General features: G+C 52.3%; 1 protein-coding gene across 1 annotated transcript; it reads left to right on the top strand.

The window, feature by feature from the left end:
* The first annotated feature begins 10944 nt into the window (after window positions 1–10944).
* Window positions 10945–17197, top strand: FOXF2 (forkhead box F2). Its single transcript, XM_021530581.4, has 2 exons — window positions 10945–12293; window positions 16235–17197. The coding sequence occupies exons 1-2, from the start codon at window positions 11282–11284 to the stop codon at window positions 16399–16401; spliced, it is 1179 nt and encodes a 392-aa protein (XP_021386256.3). The 5' UTR covers window positions 10945–11281; the 3' UTR covers window positions 16402–17197.
* The last annotated feature ends 467 nt before the right edge of the window (window positions 17198–17664 follow it).

Here is a 17664-nt window from a genome sequence, read left to right as displayed (position 1 = left end):
ATGAGGTAACTTCCCAAGCATTCGAGTTATATTTATTTTTTCTAATGCACTTGTCAGCTACTTCAAACTCCACCCCAACTCCTGACAGCAAGGCCAATTGAACACCCTCTCATGGTGGTTTCATGGGGAACCAGCTCACAGCCTCAGAAATGGACTGCACCCAATGGCAGGAACCCAAAAATAACCCCACCACTTCCACTTTTTTTCAATGTGCCTGCATTGTTCCAATCGCACTGAGATATTAGTACTGATTAATTCTGCTGTATAAAAATATGCAAAATGGAGGAAAGCTGTAAGCTTGCTTTTTTTTTTTTTTTTCCCTGCTTTTACTTATGTTCGCAGTAAAATTTCCATTGGCTTCATTTAGCTCTGTATACAGACTAGCACTAACACAGTCTCATTAACTTATCTAAATTACTCCTTGTTTATTGCAGTGGAAGTGAGCGGAAAATCAAGGTCAATGGGATAAGAAACAATCCTATTATACTGTCCATCAAGACTGCTCTGGTTTTAGAAGTGAGGTTTAGTTTTATCACTGGCTTTTTTGGTCACATAAGCTTTTACTCCTTTCCTTGCGTTCTACAGCCATTTTGGTAAGTTCACTCTTGTCTCAGTCTTTCAACTCTCCTCCCTCCTTCTGCTGCTGGGCTTCCTTCTTTGCCAGATCTACCCAGGAGCAGCAGACAATTTATCAGCAATTCAAGGTACTTATTGATCCACTCAGATGGCAACAGAAAATTATTTTCTAGTTAACAATAGTCCTCCAGATCTGAGAATTTCTCTGTGCCAGCAAAACATGCAAGTTCCACAGCGAAGGTGATCAAGGCACAAACCAGGCAAATTTCTATCACATCCCTCCAACCCTGTAAACCAAAGGTATCACCCAGTCACTTACATGGAAAATACTTATGTTGCTACATCTTATTCACCTATATCAGAGATCACCAATACATCCAGACAAACACAGTGATATCAGATCTACCTCATGCATAAATACCATTTGCAAAATGGGATGGCTAAGATTTTACCCTGTGTTGGTCGCCCTAACATTACTCAGTAGTTCTGTTGGAATTGGAGTGAGCCACAGTGAGAGAAACATAATGGAAAGAAAGGATACATGGATACATGGATACATGGATACATGAATTGTACATGGATAATTGTTCCTTTAACACACAGCCTGTCTGGACTGCACTTGCTGGTGAGTTCATGCAGATGCTTTAGGTACATGCTATATGTATGCCTATATAAAGATACAAAAGCAAAAGTTTTGTGTGTGTGTGCAAATCTGTGTTTATACCAATATATAAAAAACCTTTTATGGTTTTCCATTTTGGAGCTAAGTAATTGATGACAATCCTGTTGCTCCTAACTTTCAGCTGGGAATGTGCCACTTTGCACGGCTAGGTCCAGTTTTTGGGAAGAAATAACTTTAAAATAAAATTATTTTATTATTATTCAGAGATTTGAAAAGACAGACAGCCATTGAGATGTAATCTGGATGTGCACAAATATCACTTCTAGTTATTTCTACATCCAGATATCCTGGTGAGATAAATGTGCCAAAGTGGTACGAGTGCTGAAATTTTAAAGAAAATTACGTATCTTCATCCTCAGCACCAGGTTCACATTTATATGTGAAGCTCAGAGACTTGAACCTGCTAGCTCCTATGAGCCAATTTCCCCTTGGATCCACACTGCAGATTTCAAGAGCTGGAATAAGTTATACTTTGGAGAATAAATTAGTTACTGGCAGGACAACTTTGGCAACAGATCCATCTCCCAATCAGTTGCTTCACTAGCATTCTTCTAGCTGGGAGAAAAGGCCATGTCCTCTTCCCCTTGGGTCTGGTGTTTCTTGGAGTGAGTTGGTAATAAGATTCAATTTGGAGAGTGAAAGATGTGATGTTTTCTGTTAAACAGATATGGTCCTGCTCTATTAAGGCCCATGGGATTTTTTTTCCTCTTCTTTCTGTCTCCTTCATGAGAACAAAAAGAGTAGAAGGGTTAGTAGTAGAAGAGGGGGGGAAAGCCTAATTGAAATTAAGCAGGATTTGAATAGCTGAATTTGAATAGATACAGGACTTTCTATCCTCAGTGCCATGAGAAGCAGCAGAGCTGCCTTCCCTGGGGGAAACTTCTACCTCTTATCGTCTTCATGGCTGTTGTTTCATTTATTTCTTGGCTCTCTCTTCGATGTCTTCAGAGCCTCCAAGCCAGTATGTCTGATCTGTTCAAATAATCAGAGGCATGGTTAGCCATAAGACGCTTCAGCTGATGTCTTCTCCGAATGCAGGAAATTAAGCCTCTATCCCATGAAGACGATCACTTGTTCCAGTGCAGAGCTTCTGAAAAAGATGGGGACAGGACATATTTCTGTTTTCATGTGCAGCCTGAATCAGGCACTCCTCACAATTTCCCTCACTGTGTGTTTGCTGTGCTACAAGAGCATCTGTCACTTCCCACTGCACACCGCAGTTGCATTGGCCTGGGGCTGGACATACAGCGAGGAGAGGACTTCTGAACACAGTAGGAATAGAACATATTTCCTAGAACATGGCTTGGGAAGTGCTGTGATGAGATCCAGAAAGCTGTAAACTCCCAGGGCATTGATTTGCTCTCCTCACATCTATTGTGCATGATGCTGTATTTCTGGGGTGAAAGCTGGAGATGGAGCCAGATTCTAACCACAGGAGCTGTCCCTCCATCCTGAGGTCTGCTGGCCAGACCTCCTTCCAACACCTCTGGCCACCTCCCTGCATCACTCAGTCTGACATATTCCCTCAGTCAACATGCTTATGGGTGCCCACCCTGCTACCTTTGTCTGACTCCACAGCAGCTTCCTTCTGATGCAGACCCTGCTTTGCTTCTGGGGAGGTCTGTCTTCCTCATCTGCAGGCTCCCTCATCAGCAGCCCTCAACCAGGGTGGGAAGATGAAAATATTTTCTTTTCTTTTCATGAAGAAGAATGAGGAGAAGGGAAAGGAAATAAAGAAAGGCTAAAGAAAAATTGTCCCTCAAATCCATTTTATCCTATTTTTATTTGCCTTTTTGTTTTTATGAAGACTGAAGACAAGGAAGAGAAGGGAGTTTAACTGTATCTAGTGCTGGAAGAGATCCATTGCTTTGCATGTAACGTGCAGCTTTAAAAGCTGTCTGGATTTGCAGAAGAGGAAGAGTAAAATGCCTTCATGACTGCATAGACTTGGACATTTTTCTACCTCTTCTCTGGTGCCATTCAAATGGCTTTTCGTACACAAGCAGCCACAAGTGTTCCTTCCTTCCAGCTAGAGTTGGTGCCAAGCTGCCCTTGAGAGACTTTGGGGAAGAAGCACCCATGAGCTGCCCGGGGTGTCTGGCATCCAGGTTCCCCCTCTGGCGATGGCAGAGGGAGCCCCGGGCTCCCTGCTCACCGCCCAGACCCAGACCAAGAGGTTTATTTAGGCCCACATAACCAGCACCATCCCTCCCAACAAATCTCACTCACCCTTCCTTTCCCTTCGGTCCAAACAGTAAAAACTTCTCTTGAAGTTTTAATAAAGACGAATGTATAATGTATGTGTGATGTCAGCCTCGTGTTTAAAAGGCATAGCAGGTCTTTATAAGCAGAGGATATTGCTCTGCCCTGGGACAAATCCGAGGCGAGAGTTTTCGCTTTTGGAGTGATGTGGGATATTTCAACCCAGCCTGGCGGCGAGGAGGAGCGGGACGCAGGTGGGGGCCGCCCCTCTTCGCCTGTCAGCTTGGGAATTTATTTTCGTGGCAAGAAGCAGGCATGGCTGGCGTTATCACTAGAGATGACATGAGAGCCAAACAAGGAGGCCTTTGAAATCGGAGGGATCCCCCCTCTTCCTCTCCACGCAGGGGCATAATTCATCTGAACAGGGGGCGAAAAATATCGATAGAGACGTACCTTTAAAAGTGGGCGGCTGAGGAGCTGTCGTGGGAAGGCGCTCGGGGGCGAGGCTGGGAGCCTTGCGCTGGGGCTGGCGGGGGTCCCGGCTCCTGTCCCGGCAGGTGAGGGACGCCCGAGCCCCCATTCCCAGGATCCCAGCGCCACCCAGCGGAGAGCCCGCGCCGCCTCCCGGGGCAGATCCCGGTGGTCCCCCGCTCCCTCCCTCCTCGCCCGGACACACTGCGAGGAGGAGGGGGACAGCTTGCAAGGACATGGTTTTAAAACTTCACGTTGTTTTTTCGTGGGTTTTTTTACTCCCCTACTGCGGTGGAGGAGCTGGATCTGCCAAGTTGCAAAGCCTTAATGAATTTGGGAAAGCAAGCTAATAATGGTGTAAACGGTGTGGCAGTGAAAGTTAAAAAAAAAAAAAGAAAAAAAAAAGAAAAAAAAAAAAAAGAAAAATAAATCATGAGGAGGGGTTTTTGGCCGGGACTTCATTATTCCGAAAGGTCAGTGGTATCATTTTGACGTTGATTATGTAGCTGTTCTGGTCTCAAGTCGGCTCCCCTCCCCTCCCAGAGTGGTGTGCGAGGATGGTATTTGAAAGGGAGGAAGCAGATACCGAAAGTGATGGCTGATGAATTGTCCAAACCCTTCAGGGACATTTCGTGCAGGGGCTCGAAGGCAGCTCATCAATAAAAGCCTCCCGGATGGAGGAGGGAAAGCGAGAAAGGGTGATGGGAGTGGAGGGGACACGGACCCCAGAGGCACAAATGCTCCCCCTTTCCCTTTGATCTGGTGAGGGATCCTAGCAGACACAGGGCTTTGGAAGTATCAGCGTAAAAAGGTGTGTATTGGGGGGGAGAGGCGGGGAGATGCCTGTAAACCCACACCCCCCCCCAAAAAAAAAAAACAAAACAAAAAACCAAAACAAACAAACAAACAAATTTAAATTTAAAATTGGTTTTACGGTTTCCTGCTCCAGCACCTTGAGCCGGCTCTACTGAGGGTCGCCGAGGGCGGAGGTAGCGGGACCGCGGCCGCAGCAGCCGTGCCCGGCCCCGGCAGGCTCGCTCCTGAGGTGCGATCTTGGATTATTACTTTTTTCCAAACTATGTTCGTAAATCATGTAATAATCCGGCACTCAGTAACTCTGCCCTACCTTTGAGTGGGTCGTTATGTTTTATGGGCTTTACTTAAAAATTAATGCAAACCTCTCACGAAAGGAGAGGGGGGTACGGAGGGGGAGGCGGCGAGGAGGAAAGGAGAGAGCGGGGAAAGCTGCTCCTGATTAGTGCCTTCCCCAGCAGCGGGGCCGGGGCTGCGGGCACCGCCGCGGTGCGGGCGAGGGGCGCGCAGGATCGCCCGCAGGGGCCGCGCTGGCGGCTGCGCGCATCGCTCCGAGCCCTTCTTCCTCCGAAATTAAAACATCTTCACACACCCTGCGATGCTACCGATACGCCAGCCGGCCCAGCCGGCCCCCGAGGGCTCCCCCCTCGCTGCCCACCCGACGAGCCCCGCTGCCTGGCGCCGGGGGCGTCCCGCGGAGCTTTTCACGCGGGTTTCTGCGGGAAGAGGATGCCGTCCCGCCCGGGGCGGCGGCGGCCGGAGGGCTCGGGGTGAGGGGGGAGCTCCTGGGGGGGAGGCGGGGAACAGGGAGAAAATCGCAGCCCTCCGCCAGGGCCGGGGGCACCGCTGGCTCCCTCGCCCCACTGAAACTATTTGTCTGCTGCAAATGGTATGGAAAGTAATTAAGGTCGGCGCACGTATGAAAATTATTGACAATGTGTAAAGTTAGAAATCTCATTTGATCGGAATGTAAACTTGGGCGCGGGAGAAGCCAGTCAAAAAGGTGCCGTGTGTTCAGATCTCGGGCCAAAGCCTGTTGCCCTTATTCAGGGCTGTCAACGGGGTATGCAGAGTAGGATCGGGAGACGAGAAGGCTTTTCCTACAGCCTTGCAGAGACATGATGAAGCTCTACAAGGGCTGCCGCTAAAGATTTTTGCACTGGCGCTGATGGCACTTGCGCGACCTTTAGCACTGAGAACCCATCAGGATGTGAACGGGTGGAGGGCATCAGATCCTACACCCGTGTCTTTTGCAGCCTTCCCTCGGAGGTCTGGCGAGCCTTCAGCCTGACTCCTTCCCGGGAGCGCGGTAGAGCCTCCACCTGCCCGGAGCCGCCTGCTCTGCTGCCGCCGCCCGGCTGCCCGCACTGCGCCGGGACCTCGCCTCTCCTGTGATCTCGAAACATCCCGCTTCTTATTTTACCCTGCGCCTGTCACGTTTTATTTACACCGACAGAGGATGCTCGGAGACAAAAGAGTATTTTTTTTTCTACGTCAAAGATGTTTTATATTTTTGGAAGGGTTGTGTTTCCTTTTAGAGAGGTGACCTATATCCTGACCGCTGTAGGGGGTTTATTTTGATGCTCCGGGAAGTTCAGTTGGAGCTGTGCAGAGATGGGAGGGGATAAAATCTTTAACATTGTCATCTGGTATAGGAAACTCAAAGTCTACACACACAAAAACACTCCGTTGGAAGTAGTCCGGGGCTGACACAAAACCTGAGCTGTTACTTACTACACGAGGAGCGTGTCTCTGTGCAGGTTTATTCACTGAGATGTCCGCGCAGCTCCGGCCGGCTGTTGAAACACCCGTGTTATTTTCAGGGCCAGGGCCCCTCCATCTGTCGGAGCCGCTGTTCTACCCCGCGCCTGGAGACCCCCCTTTCTCCCGTGTCCCACCATCCCGAGAAAGCACAGAAGGGCGTGCGGGACAGGTTGCCCGCTGGGCCCCGGCAGACCACCAGCTGGTCCCCCGGCACATCCCCGCAGCTTGGTGGAATTCGACGTGGCTGAACCCTGCGTTTAGGGAGCTCAGACGGAGCGCGGGCACCTCAGACTCGCAGGGTGCTTGTATGCCACGGCTCCCGGGTAGTTAGGAGGCTGGGGTGGGATGCGAGGGATGCAGGGGATGCAGGCAGTCGTGGAGGGGGAGAGCTGGGGAGTTAACAATGCAACAAAATCTTAGGCGTAGGTGTCCCCCGGAAAGTCTAAACGCTGAGAAACTTTTTCAGCCCGCTGAAGAGACCAAATGCCTGTGAAAGCAGGACCTGTCCGGAGGGGGAGGATGGGATGGGCGGCGGGGGGCGGATATTTTTCGTCCCCGATGTTCAATGCTCGCACTTCCCCTCCGCGGGGTCCTACGGCCCTTGAGGCCCGCGGAGCCTCGGCTCCCTGCGGGACGCCCCCAGGAGCCAGGGTCCGGCGGGTTCAGCGTGGGAGAGTTGAGTAGAGACTCTTCTCCCACCTGCTGAGGCCGATTTTCCCCTGGAACACACTTTCCTAAAGGCAAATAGATTCTGCTCTTCGGCTGGCTTCTCGCCCAAACTTTGTTTCCCGCCTGGTCTTTCTCTCCGTCCTCGGGCACTGAACAAAGCTGCCCGGCCCTGAGAGTTGTGTAGCTTGGAGGAAAGGGAAAGGTACGGCCCTACGATTTTACGATCACCACATTCGTGTAAGTGTCCTGTGCCAGTTTAGCTTTCTGCCACATTCAGACACTGACGAAAAATTTCTTTAGCTATCTTCACGGAAAGCCAGCCTAAGCCACGTGGCGATACGCCAGGTGATCCCCTGTAAAATGCTACGAGATGCGTCCGCTCTTTGCAAGGAGAGTGTCTGGTGATGCTTCTGGAGTCAGGCTGGTTTTTTGAGTGGTTTTTTCCCAACACGGGAAAATGCAGTGCATTTGCGCTGAATGTCCTTGCCTACCCTTGAGATGCAAGATGTCTCAACCCCTCGGATTGTCGTGATCATGTCCCCTTTTCCTCTCCTTCGGGAAAGGAGGGAGAGACCGACTCTTCAGCAGGAGCTGGGAGGAAAGGTCTTGATGGCACCCTTCATGGATACTTCTATAAAAAGAGTCGAGCCTGCTGCACATTGCGTATGCAAAGAAAAAGAAAAGGAAGGGGGGGGGGGGGGGGGCGTTAAAAAAAAAAAAAAAAGCGGAAAAACCTCTCTAAACAAACATCGGGTCGCACGGCTACTGCCAGAGGTCCCGAGATGTCAAGAGGTCCCGGGAGCAGCACAAAGGACGAGACAAGACCGCTGGGAGTCCCTTCCCATCCTGGCCTTTTTGCTCCCTCCGCCGCGGTGGGATCGCCCCCCTCCACACCCTCCAGGTGGTCGCCCCGGACCGCTGGAGCCGGGAATTGGGCGCTCCACTGCGGCAGCAAGGCTCCTTCCAGCTCGTTAAAATGCCCGCATGCCCCTCATGCGGAAAGGGATCTCTGTCAGTCGCTGTAGATCGAGATCTAAATCCAAGCACCCTGAAACTGACAGTTGGAGGAAAATCCTCCAGGGCTTAAGGAAACACACTTTTACAATACTGGAGGGATTTGTTTAAGTTTCAGTCTCGGCTTTAATTGAAAAAACGCTTCTCATCTGCAGAACCTCAGAGGAGAGGAAAGAGCCTGAAGCACACAGTTAAAAAGGGGAGGAAAAGAACAGAAAAAGAACAAAAAGAGGCAGGGGGGAAAGAACTCCAACATAACCGTAAACATTTATCTTTCATATTTGTCTTCCATTTTCTTAACTGGTTTAGTCTAACTTATTTCATTTAGCTCACGAAGCAGAGGGTTCTGTGTTATGAACGTGAAACTGAAACCGCAATAATTTAGAGATTTCCTAGAATAAAAACTATGATTATACAACAACATCTGAGTAACCAAATCTGCCAAAAAGTTTAATTTCCGTATACTTTGGTAAAACAAACCAGTTGTGCTCCGAAACTAGGATCAGCTCAGAAATGGATACACCAACCAAAATAAACATCTCCACAAAACAGCAAATGCACTTCTGTTTGATCATAGGCAATTCAAATCATCTTTTAAAGTATCAAGATCATGTCTTGGAGACTTTCTAATGCTGTGTTTCAAACAAGTATCTGCTGCGAAGAAGAGGACGTTGCTAACAGGTAGAAGATTGAATGTGTTATCCCCGATTCCCCTATCAGAACTGTGTCAAGTCAGGATTGAAGCAGCACGCGGCTCTGCCACTGGGCTGCCTTTTCCCGGCTTTGCTTCACTCTCTGTCCTGTCTCGCACCGCCGAGACACCAATGACACCGCGGTACACCATGACATCTTGTGTTGAGGGTAGAATATTCTTCTCACTCGACTAAACGTAATGATCAAAACGAACAGTCTGAATCGGGGGCAGGTTAGAGTGATTTACAGGCAATGATCCTCCCCCCCGCCTTTAATTCCTTTGCTCTCCTGAAGATTGCAGAGATTACTTGGACGCGTCATCCGAAGATGACATTGAGACAGACATCCCGCCGATGAAGGTGAGAAAGCACCTTTGCTCGCCGATCTAGAGCAAGGAAAGATGTTTATATATAAAACAACGTATATTAAAAAAAAAAAAAAATACAGAAAAGGTCGTTACAATTAGATGAAGAATCTCACATCGGGCCCCCCTGCCTTTCCGGGAAAAAACAAGGAAAAAAAAAAAAAAAAAAAAGAAGAAGAAGACAGATAGACTGATACATAGAGTTCAATTTTATTATTATTACTATTGTGCAAACAATATTGATGCCTTAGGAAACGTAAACATGGGTCTATGGACCGACCGATTGTTTTTTCTATTAAAAATGTGTCGTAAACATTGCCGGGCTTGGTAGTGTTTTTCTTAGCTTATCCTCAGATACAATCAAGCCATTTTCGGACACATTCCCATGTATGTAGCAGTGGTGATCTGGAGGAAGCTGTCGACGCCTGTTCAGTTAATTTAGGTTTTCTTTGTCTAATTACTGTGGAGCTTAGGGAAAAGGAGCTGGGCTCAGGGCAGTAAACTGACACTTGGGCTCTGTGTGTGGTATCCAGGCAGAGTTTGATGGAAAAAGCCTGCTTCCACTCAACTGCAGGTCACTGTCTGGGACCAGCCCCACCCCCTCCCTGCCCGTACCCACCAGCGTGCTCTCAGCACGGAGCTGCACTGGAGACAGACGGACACACAGACACACACAGAGAACTGCAGGCACACCGCTGACACGGCGTCCCGCTCTGCCCGCGTCCTTCCCACCCCCGTTCCTTTGCTCCAGCATCCCTGTCTGCTCTGCCTCTTGCCCTGCCTCCGTCCTCCTTGCGTTTCCAGTTTGATTCTGGAGCCTCCTCCATCATTCGTGAGCAGGCCTGTGCCTTCGCCACCGGCCCCTCTCCTCCCTGCCCCCTCCGGCGCCCCGTTTCCTCCGGCAAACGCCGTGTGCCAGGACGCGTGACCCACGCGTTGCACGGGTGGAACGTCCCCGGGGCGTGGAGGGAGGGCGCATCCCTGGTCTTCGGACTTTATTCCTGCCGCTCTATAAAATGAATGGTATTTTGTAGGGCCATGGGAGGTGGCAAGGGGTAGAGAAAACTCTTAAAAAACAAACGTCTTGCTAGCTTGAGGAGCAGTAAACACTGCTGCCTCGGGCCCCAGGGGTGGGTGATCCCCTCACACGCGTGTCCCGCAGCAGCGCCCGTGTGTCACGGGGCGCACAGACAGAACTCAGGGCTGGCAGCCACTCGTCTCGCCCCGGGGCCGTGTCGGGAGGGCAAAGCCGTGCCTGTGGGGCCGAGGGAACCCTGCGAAGGCGGTAAACGGGACCGGTGCTAGTCCGGTAGCGGGAGCGAGCCGGGGATGGTGCCGCAGCAGCAGCGGCAGCAGCAGCAGCAGCAGCGCCTCTTGCCCAGATGACGGGTGGACAGAGGCCAGCTGGAAAAGGGGTGGTCTCTTTCTTCCCCCTCTCGCTCCCCCTCTCTATCTCTGCTGATTTCTCGGCCGGATTTAGGGGGGTCTGCGGGGAAAGGGAAAAAAATAGTTAGATTGAAGGAACTGATAGGCGATCGCGCTGTGCCTTTTAAAAAATATATATATATATATATGAAAGAGTAACAGTGCGGAAGAGATTGGGGGGCGGGGGGCAGGCTTTTGCGCTTCCTCTCCTTGCCGGATTAGGCAGCGGGATGGTCCCCAGGTGGGGGGCAGAGGAGGAAGCGGAGCGGCGCTGAGCGGAGCCTCCGCGGGCTGCGCGGCGCAGGGAGGGAGGGGGCCGGACCAGGGCCGGGGCCGGGGCTGGGCCGGTCCATCCCGCCTAGTGCCTGGCTCCGGCGGAAAGCAGAGGAGCCATTGCGCAAGGGACCGTGGGGAGGGATGCGCAGGGCGCTGCCGCCGCCCCACCGCCGCCCGCCGCGCTGAGGAGGTGCCCGGAGGACAGCGGCTCCCACCGGCCCCCCCTGCTCTCCCCCTTCAGGGCACCCCCCGCCCCGGTACCCACCCCGCCCGGCTCCCCCACTTCCCTCCCAGCCTCACCCCACCCTGCCCCATTCCCCTCCCTCCGCCAGATGACCACCGAGAGCGGGCAGCAGCGGCTGGAGCCCCCCGTCCCTCTCCGCTCCTGCAGCCCGGCTCCCGGAGCTCTCCAGATGAGCCGGCCGCCCTCCTCCGCCCTGGAGACCTCCACCTCCTCTTCCTCCACCTCCACCTCCTCCTCCTCCTCCTCGGCGGCGGCGGCGTCCTCCAAGAGCAAGAAGGCCAGCTCGGGGCTGCGGCGGCCCGAGAAGCCCCCCTACTCCTACATCGCCCTCATCGTCATGGCCATCCAGAGCTCGCCCTCCAAGCGCTTAACCCTCAGCGAGATCTACCAGTTCCTGCAGGCCCGCTTCCCCTTCTTTCGCGGCTCCTATCAGGGCTGGAAGAACTCTGTGCGCCACAACCTCTCTCTCAACGAGTGCTTCATCAAGCTGCCCAAGGGCCTGGGCCGCCCGGGCAAGGGCCACTACTGGACCATCGACCCGGCCAGCGAGTTCATGTTCGAGGAGGGCTCCTTCCGACGGCGGCCCCGCGGCTTCAGGAGGAAATGCCAGGCGCTGAAGCCCATGTACCGCATGATGAACGGGCTGGGCTTCGGCGCCTCCATCCTCCCGCAGGGCTTCGACTTCCAGGCGCCCCCCGCCTCCCTCGCCTGCCACTCCAACGGCTACAACCTGGACATGATGCCCAACGCCATGGCCAGCGGCTACGAGGGACTCAGCGGCGGCCACCACGTCCCACACATGTCTCCCAACCCCGGCTCGACCTACATGGCCAGCTGCCCGGTGACTGCCAACGGGGACTACGGCCCCGACAGCAGCAGCAGCCCCGTGCCCTCCTCGCCGGCCATGGCGAGCGCCATCGAGTGCCACTCGCCTTACACGAGCCCTTCGGCTCACTGGACAGCCTCGGGGGCCTCGCCCTACATAAAGCAGCAGGGCCTCCCCGCCGCCAACGCCGCCTCCTCCGGGATCCACTCCAGCGTGCCCTCCTACTCCCTGGAGCAGGGATACCTGCACCAGAGCCCCCGCGACGACCTCTCAGGTAGGGGCGCGGAGGGGCGGCGGGGGCGGCGGGGAGAGCGGCGCCGGAGGGGGTTTTCGCCGGCGACAAAGGTTTCTCGCGGGGGAACCCCGGACCACCACGGTGTCGGAAAAAAGACGTGCATTGTCTGCGAGAGGGAAAAAAATACGCGTGGGTCGGAGCTGTTCTGTTTCGGGACCGGGGGGCTGTGTGAGAGGGCGGCTGTGGGCACGGTTGAGAGCATCCCTCCCTCTTGCTCAGTGCCAAGAAGGAGCACTCCTGAGGAAAGCCTGGCTTCGTCCCGGCTCCGTCCCAGTTCGGGCGACCCCCTCCCGGTGCCGGCGACATGTGCGAGCGGCGGTGGCAGCGGGGTTGGCCCCTCCGCCCCGTGCTGCGGCTTCACTTCGCGGGCAGCGCCGCCGGGCATCGCCGCCGCCTCGGTAAACCGCGCTCCGCGGAGACGCGCCGCGGGAGTAACCAAAAAAAGGCGTCAAATATTATCCTCTAAACCCTACCGGGGAAAAAAAAAAAAAAAAAAAAGAAATCATTAAAAAGAAAATAAAAACCCCTCTAACGCCAAACCACCCGCTTATCTTAAAAAAATGTTAGAAAGATAAAAGCGGATCGAGTATAATTCTGCAACCGGAGGGAAAGAGTTTTCTGGTTGCTGTCTCCCATTCCCTCACCCCCTCCCCGGCCGGTGATTACAGACAATGTCTGCTCAGAAAAATCCGAGCACAAAAATGGGTAAAAGATGTTGGGCTCTTACGGGGAATTTTTCCAAATAGCCCTTTTAAACGTGGGTCCCAGAGGTTAAGCAAACAAAGACAGTCTGGGCTGGACCACACCGAAGAGGATTTTAGCCTGACTTAACCCCTATGAGAGCGGGGTCTTGTTCAATTTTATGGGAATTTCAACAAGTAACAAATACTGGCGACCCTCAGCTCTGGGTCCCCTCCCGCCCCCTCCCTGGGCGCCTGTCAGTCATTCTCCTGCCCTTCTGCGAGCGCCGCAGCCTGCCCTGGCCTCCCCACAGCCCGCTGTCGCCCTGGGGAGGGCAGCCGCCTCGCAAGTCGCTTTGCTGTCACCGCAGAAGGGACGTGGGCTGTCAGGGGAGAACAAGCGGTTGCAAACTTTCCTCCCTTAAAAACAAAGGGGTCAAACCCCTAAACAGCCCTGATGTGCCTTCTGGGGAGAGGCGGCTGCAAAGCGGGTCGCCGTCTTACCGGCTTTTTCGCTCAAGGGAGAGAGCGGATGAGATGCGTCCCCGGCTGGACTCCTCTGTGCCCACAGGGTTCTGCTGCTGAGGTTTAAACCAACTTTTCGGGGCTACAGGGCGTCCTTCCACGTGCTTTTTAGAGCCGGGGCGAGAGGCCGGCGGGTTCACAAGGGCATCCCCCCGCCGAACTATGTACCTTCTCCGTTAGGAATTTCTGCTTTGGTTTGTTGTTTTTGCTTGGATTTTTGTTTTCTTTTCTTTTTTTTTTTCTTTCTTTGGCTCTTTCTCTCCCCCCCCCCACCCCACCCCCCTCTGTTTGTGGCCGCACAGTCCGTCACGCAGGGCCCATGGCGCCACGCGTGGTGCAGGAGTGGGACTGGCCCGGGAAACGGGGCTGGAGGCAGCTGCCCCCTCCTCCTGCTAGACACCTGAGGTAAGAAAGCTGATTCCTGGAAGAGAAATTTTCATCCAGAAACAGCCCAAGAATACCTCTACAAAACAAAAAGCAGAGGGAGAGAAAGCAAGGGTCCTGGTCCTCCCGGAGTTCCACTGCTGTTTCCGAGGCTGGGTGGTTTAAATCCAAATTGTTTCTGTTCAAGAACGGATACAGGCGCATATGAACTAGTGGACGCTGTCTTAATGTCGACCACCAGCGTCTGTTTCCAGCAGCTCAGATTTAATGCCATCACTTTGCAAAACGGTATTTCTCCTCTTATTTTCTACAACTTCAGTATCTGGGCCCAAGTCTTTAGTGCAAACCATACGCAGTCCTTGATTAACTGAACAGAAAATTCAAAACAAATTATTTTATTTATTTTTTAAATTTATCTTTTTAGTAGATCCAATCCTTATTTGCGCATGATATGTAAAATCTCTGTGGCACAAATATTTCAGAAGAGTGAAAGTAGATGGGGGAAAAGGATCCGAGCTCTTTTATTTGTACTTATAATCAGCAATAATCTTTCTCCTCCTGTCCCCGCGAAAGCAGTAGCAAGTGAAATTCGCCTTTCCCTTTCTCTTAGTCAAATGAAAAGCAAATTCGGTGGCTAATCGCTGTTGGTCGGTCAATAATTCTCTACCCATGACAGCGTCAGGGAGGACTTAAAACCGTGAGTTTATATCAGACTCAAGAATAAGAGAGGTAAAAATTAGAAACAGGAGTCTTGGTTCTGCTAAAAGGATTTTGAAGCTGGGGGGCGGGGGGAGCCGGATTTTTTTCGCAGACTATTAAATCCTGCTAAATGATTGAATCAGGATTGTAATAAAGTGCCCCAGTTTATGGTAAGCATACCAGCAGGGTTATTAGAAAGCCGAGGAAATCCAGCGAAATAATCACTTTTATAAAGTGAGCTCTGCGGGGTGAAGGAGGGGACAACGCCGGAGGAGAACGGGCTGTGCGCGCCGCCGGCCGACGCTGCCAAAGGGTTCGGAAAACCGGGAAGATTTCCCTCCTGTTTATTTCTTTTTCTTTCCTTCTCTCCCCCCGACCCCCCCCCCCCCCCCCCTTCTCTTTCTTTTGCTGTGTTTTTTCTACTCCTTGCTTTTTTTTTTTTTTTTTTTTTTCCTTGACCCTCGGTCATATTTGACAGGATCCCGCTAGCCGAGTTTGACATCCACACGCCAAACCAAAACCCTCTCTGGCGCTACCCTGCGGGCCTTGCTCGGGCAATGCTCCCCTCCCCGCCGGATCCAGTAGGAACCCTGCCAGACCAAAGATCCCAGCACGATCCTACGGCTCGGTGCTGGGGGTGGGGTGACGTCTCCCATGCGGCCCCCGAAAGGCTGCCTTAGACTGTGGGAAATTACAATGGGAATTTGCAAGGTCATTTGCATGTCGGTGCCACGGATGTACTTGGCTTGTTGTTGTTGATGAACCGTGGGGTGTATCTTATGTTTATGAAAGCATGCACGCGAAAAGGCGTGAACGCTCTTACACACACACACACATATAAATAAATACATACTGTATCAACACACAAGCGGATCCTGACTGGAATTCAACCTGCAGCCGCTCAAGTCAGAAGCAAAATTCTCCTAGGAACGGGGAAGGGAGCGGGAAGAGGAAAGATGGGAATCGGGTTCACATGGTTGTGGCGCACGCAGGAAAACACGCCAGGTGGCATCGGCTCCTCTTTCCCTCTCACACACACACGCACAAAACACACACCCCTTCATCTACCCCCTACGCGGAGGCTGAACTACCCCTCCACGTTAAGTACCGAGGCAGAGGGCAGACAGACAGCAGTGCGTGTGTGCCCACGCATGAGGGATGCTCCGAGATGCCCGCGATCCCGGGATGCGGCGGGGCACGTGTCCGTGGGCATCCACCTCCGCATGCCTTCCTCTCCTCAGCCTGGTGCCGCACGGCTGTGCAGCCTAGAACCTCCCCGCAGAGCAGGCTCGGGGGCTCGTACGAGCACGGCTGCAGCTCCGAGCCGACCTGCGGGCGATGAGGGGCTCCGGGGAATCCATTTCCCCTCCTCGCTCGGGGCAATGGAACCCCCGGTCTCTCTGCCCTGCAGCTGGTCAGGATCTGCTCCTGGGGAAGCGTCCAAGTCCTCTGCCGGGAAAGCCAAAAATGAGTTACCAAACCTTGGTAACTCCTGGGGGAGCCGAGAGCCGGGGTAAGGGAGCAGTGTGCCAGCTCTGTGCAGGCAGCCTGCGGGTGAGGGAGAAAGGATTGCTCCACCCGGCCAAAGCTCTCCGACTTCTGAGCAGCTCTTGTTATTTCCTTCTCTTGCAGTGGGACTGCCTCGCTACCAGCACCATCCCTCCCCGGTGTGTGACAGGAAAGATTTTGTCCTCAATTTTAATGGCATTTCTTCGTTTCACCCATCCGCTAGTGGATCTTACTACCACCATCACCACCACCAAAGCGTCTGTCAAGACATCAAGCCCTGCGTGATGTGAAGGCCGTGCCCCAACAGAGACAATCAAGTGTCACTGAACAGAGCCGAGGTGTAGATGGACCCACGCAGATTAAATATAACGTGCACTCTGATAGCATTGGTAGTACACGAGTCACTTAGCAAATTTGCCTAAGGAAGCAGTGTTTTCGGTCCCACTCCACCCCCTGAAGGACACGTACAGCCGATATAATGCTCCAAAGGTCTTACTAAAAGAAAAATGCCATGTGTGATGTTTTGGCTTAGGGGGGACGTAAGCGTCCTTATGCCAAGTCTGACCATCTTAATAACAAACCGCCTTTTTGCAATCTCCTAAAGAACTGAGCTTTGGGAAAGGGAACAATTCGATATATTTTTATACGAGAAAGTGTCTTTGCATAAGAAAAATAAATGTCTCCGCACCTGCGAGGACTCCCCCTTCTGTTACTGCGTTGGCGGGAAATGTACTTTTTTATTGTGTTCTCTCCCCGACCCCCACCAAGGACACTTTGTATGGACTTCAGCACCGACCAATTGATATTATTAAAACAGTATTGTTTAGCCCTTTCGTGTATAGACTGTAAGAAAAGTTCAAATTTTTTTTCCAGTATTGCAGCAATACAACGTTCTGGATTTTATTTTTACAAAAGTTGTTTTCTACCACAGTATTTTTTAAAAAAATATTTTAAATAAATCTCGTGTATACTCACACACTATTGCTTTAAAAGGAGAATATATTTGCACTTATGTATACTTTTTACGGTTTGCCAAAATATTTTGATGTAAAAATTTTTTTTTTCCAATAAAATGTATATAACGACTATCACTAAACAGGCGGTTTTTTTTTTCCCTTGGCTCCTTCTGAGAAAACTCTTCCAACCCCAGCGTCCGAGAGAGTTAAGGATGCAACCCCAAATCCTCCAGTCGCTGCAGGCGGAGGAGGGGAGCGAGAGGTTGACCCGAGCAGGCCAGTGCCATGTCCTCTGGGCTGCACCTCCCGCCGTCACCCACTTCCCACCCTGCTTTCCACCGCTGCTGGATAGACTTTGAAATAACCGAGGCGGAGGACACGAAAGCCGGAGGTTCGGGACTGCACGATCCTCTGCTTAGAGGGCACCTCCAGGTCTGAAACGCCCTCCCCGCTCTTTGGGGATGCGTCTGGGTGTCCCCGCGTCCTCTTTCCCCGTATCGCCTCGGTGTCCTTTTGTGCCCCGAGGGGACTTTGCCAGGTGGGGGCGGGAATCTCTATGCAATGCGGGCTTGGACCCGAGAGAGCATGTCACGGTGG

The sequence above is a fragment of the Lonchura striata genome, chromosome 2 (genome assembly GCF_050655825.1).
Source record: "Lonchura striata isolate lonStrDom1 chromosome 2, ASM5065582v1, whole genome shotgun sequence".
In the NCBI taxonomy this organism is placed as follows: Eukaryota; Metazoa; Chordata; class Aves; order Passeriformes; family Estrildidae; genus Lonchura; species Lonchura striata.
The sequence above is the reverse complement of the archived record's forward strand: the minus strand, read 5'-3'. Positions and strand labels throughout refer to the sequence as shown.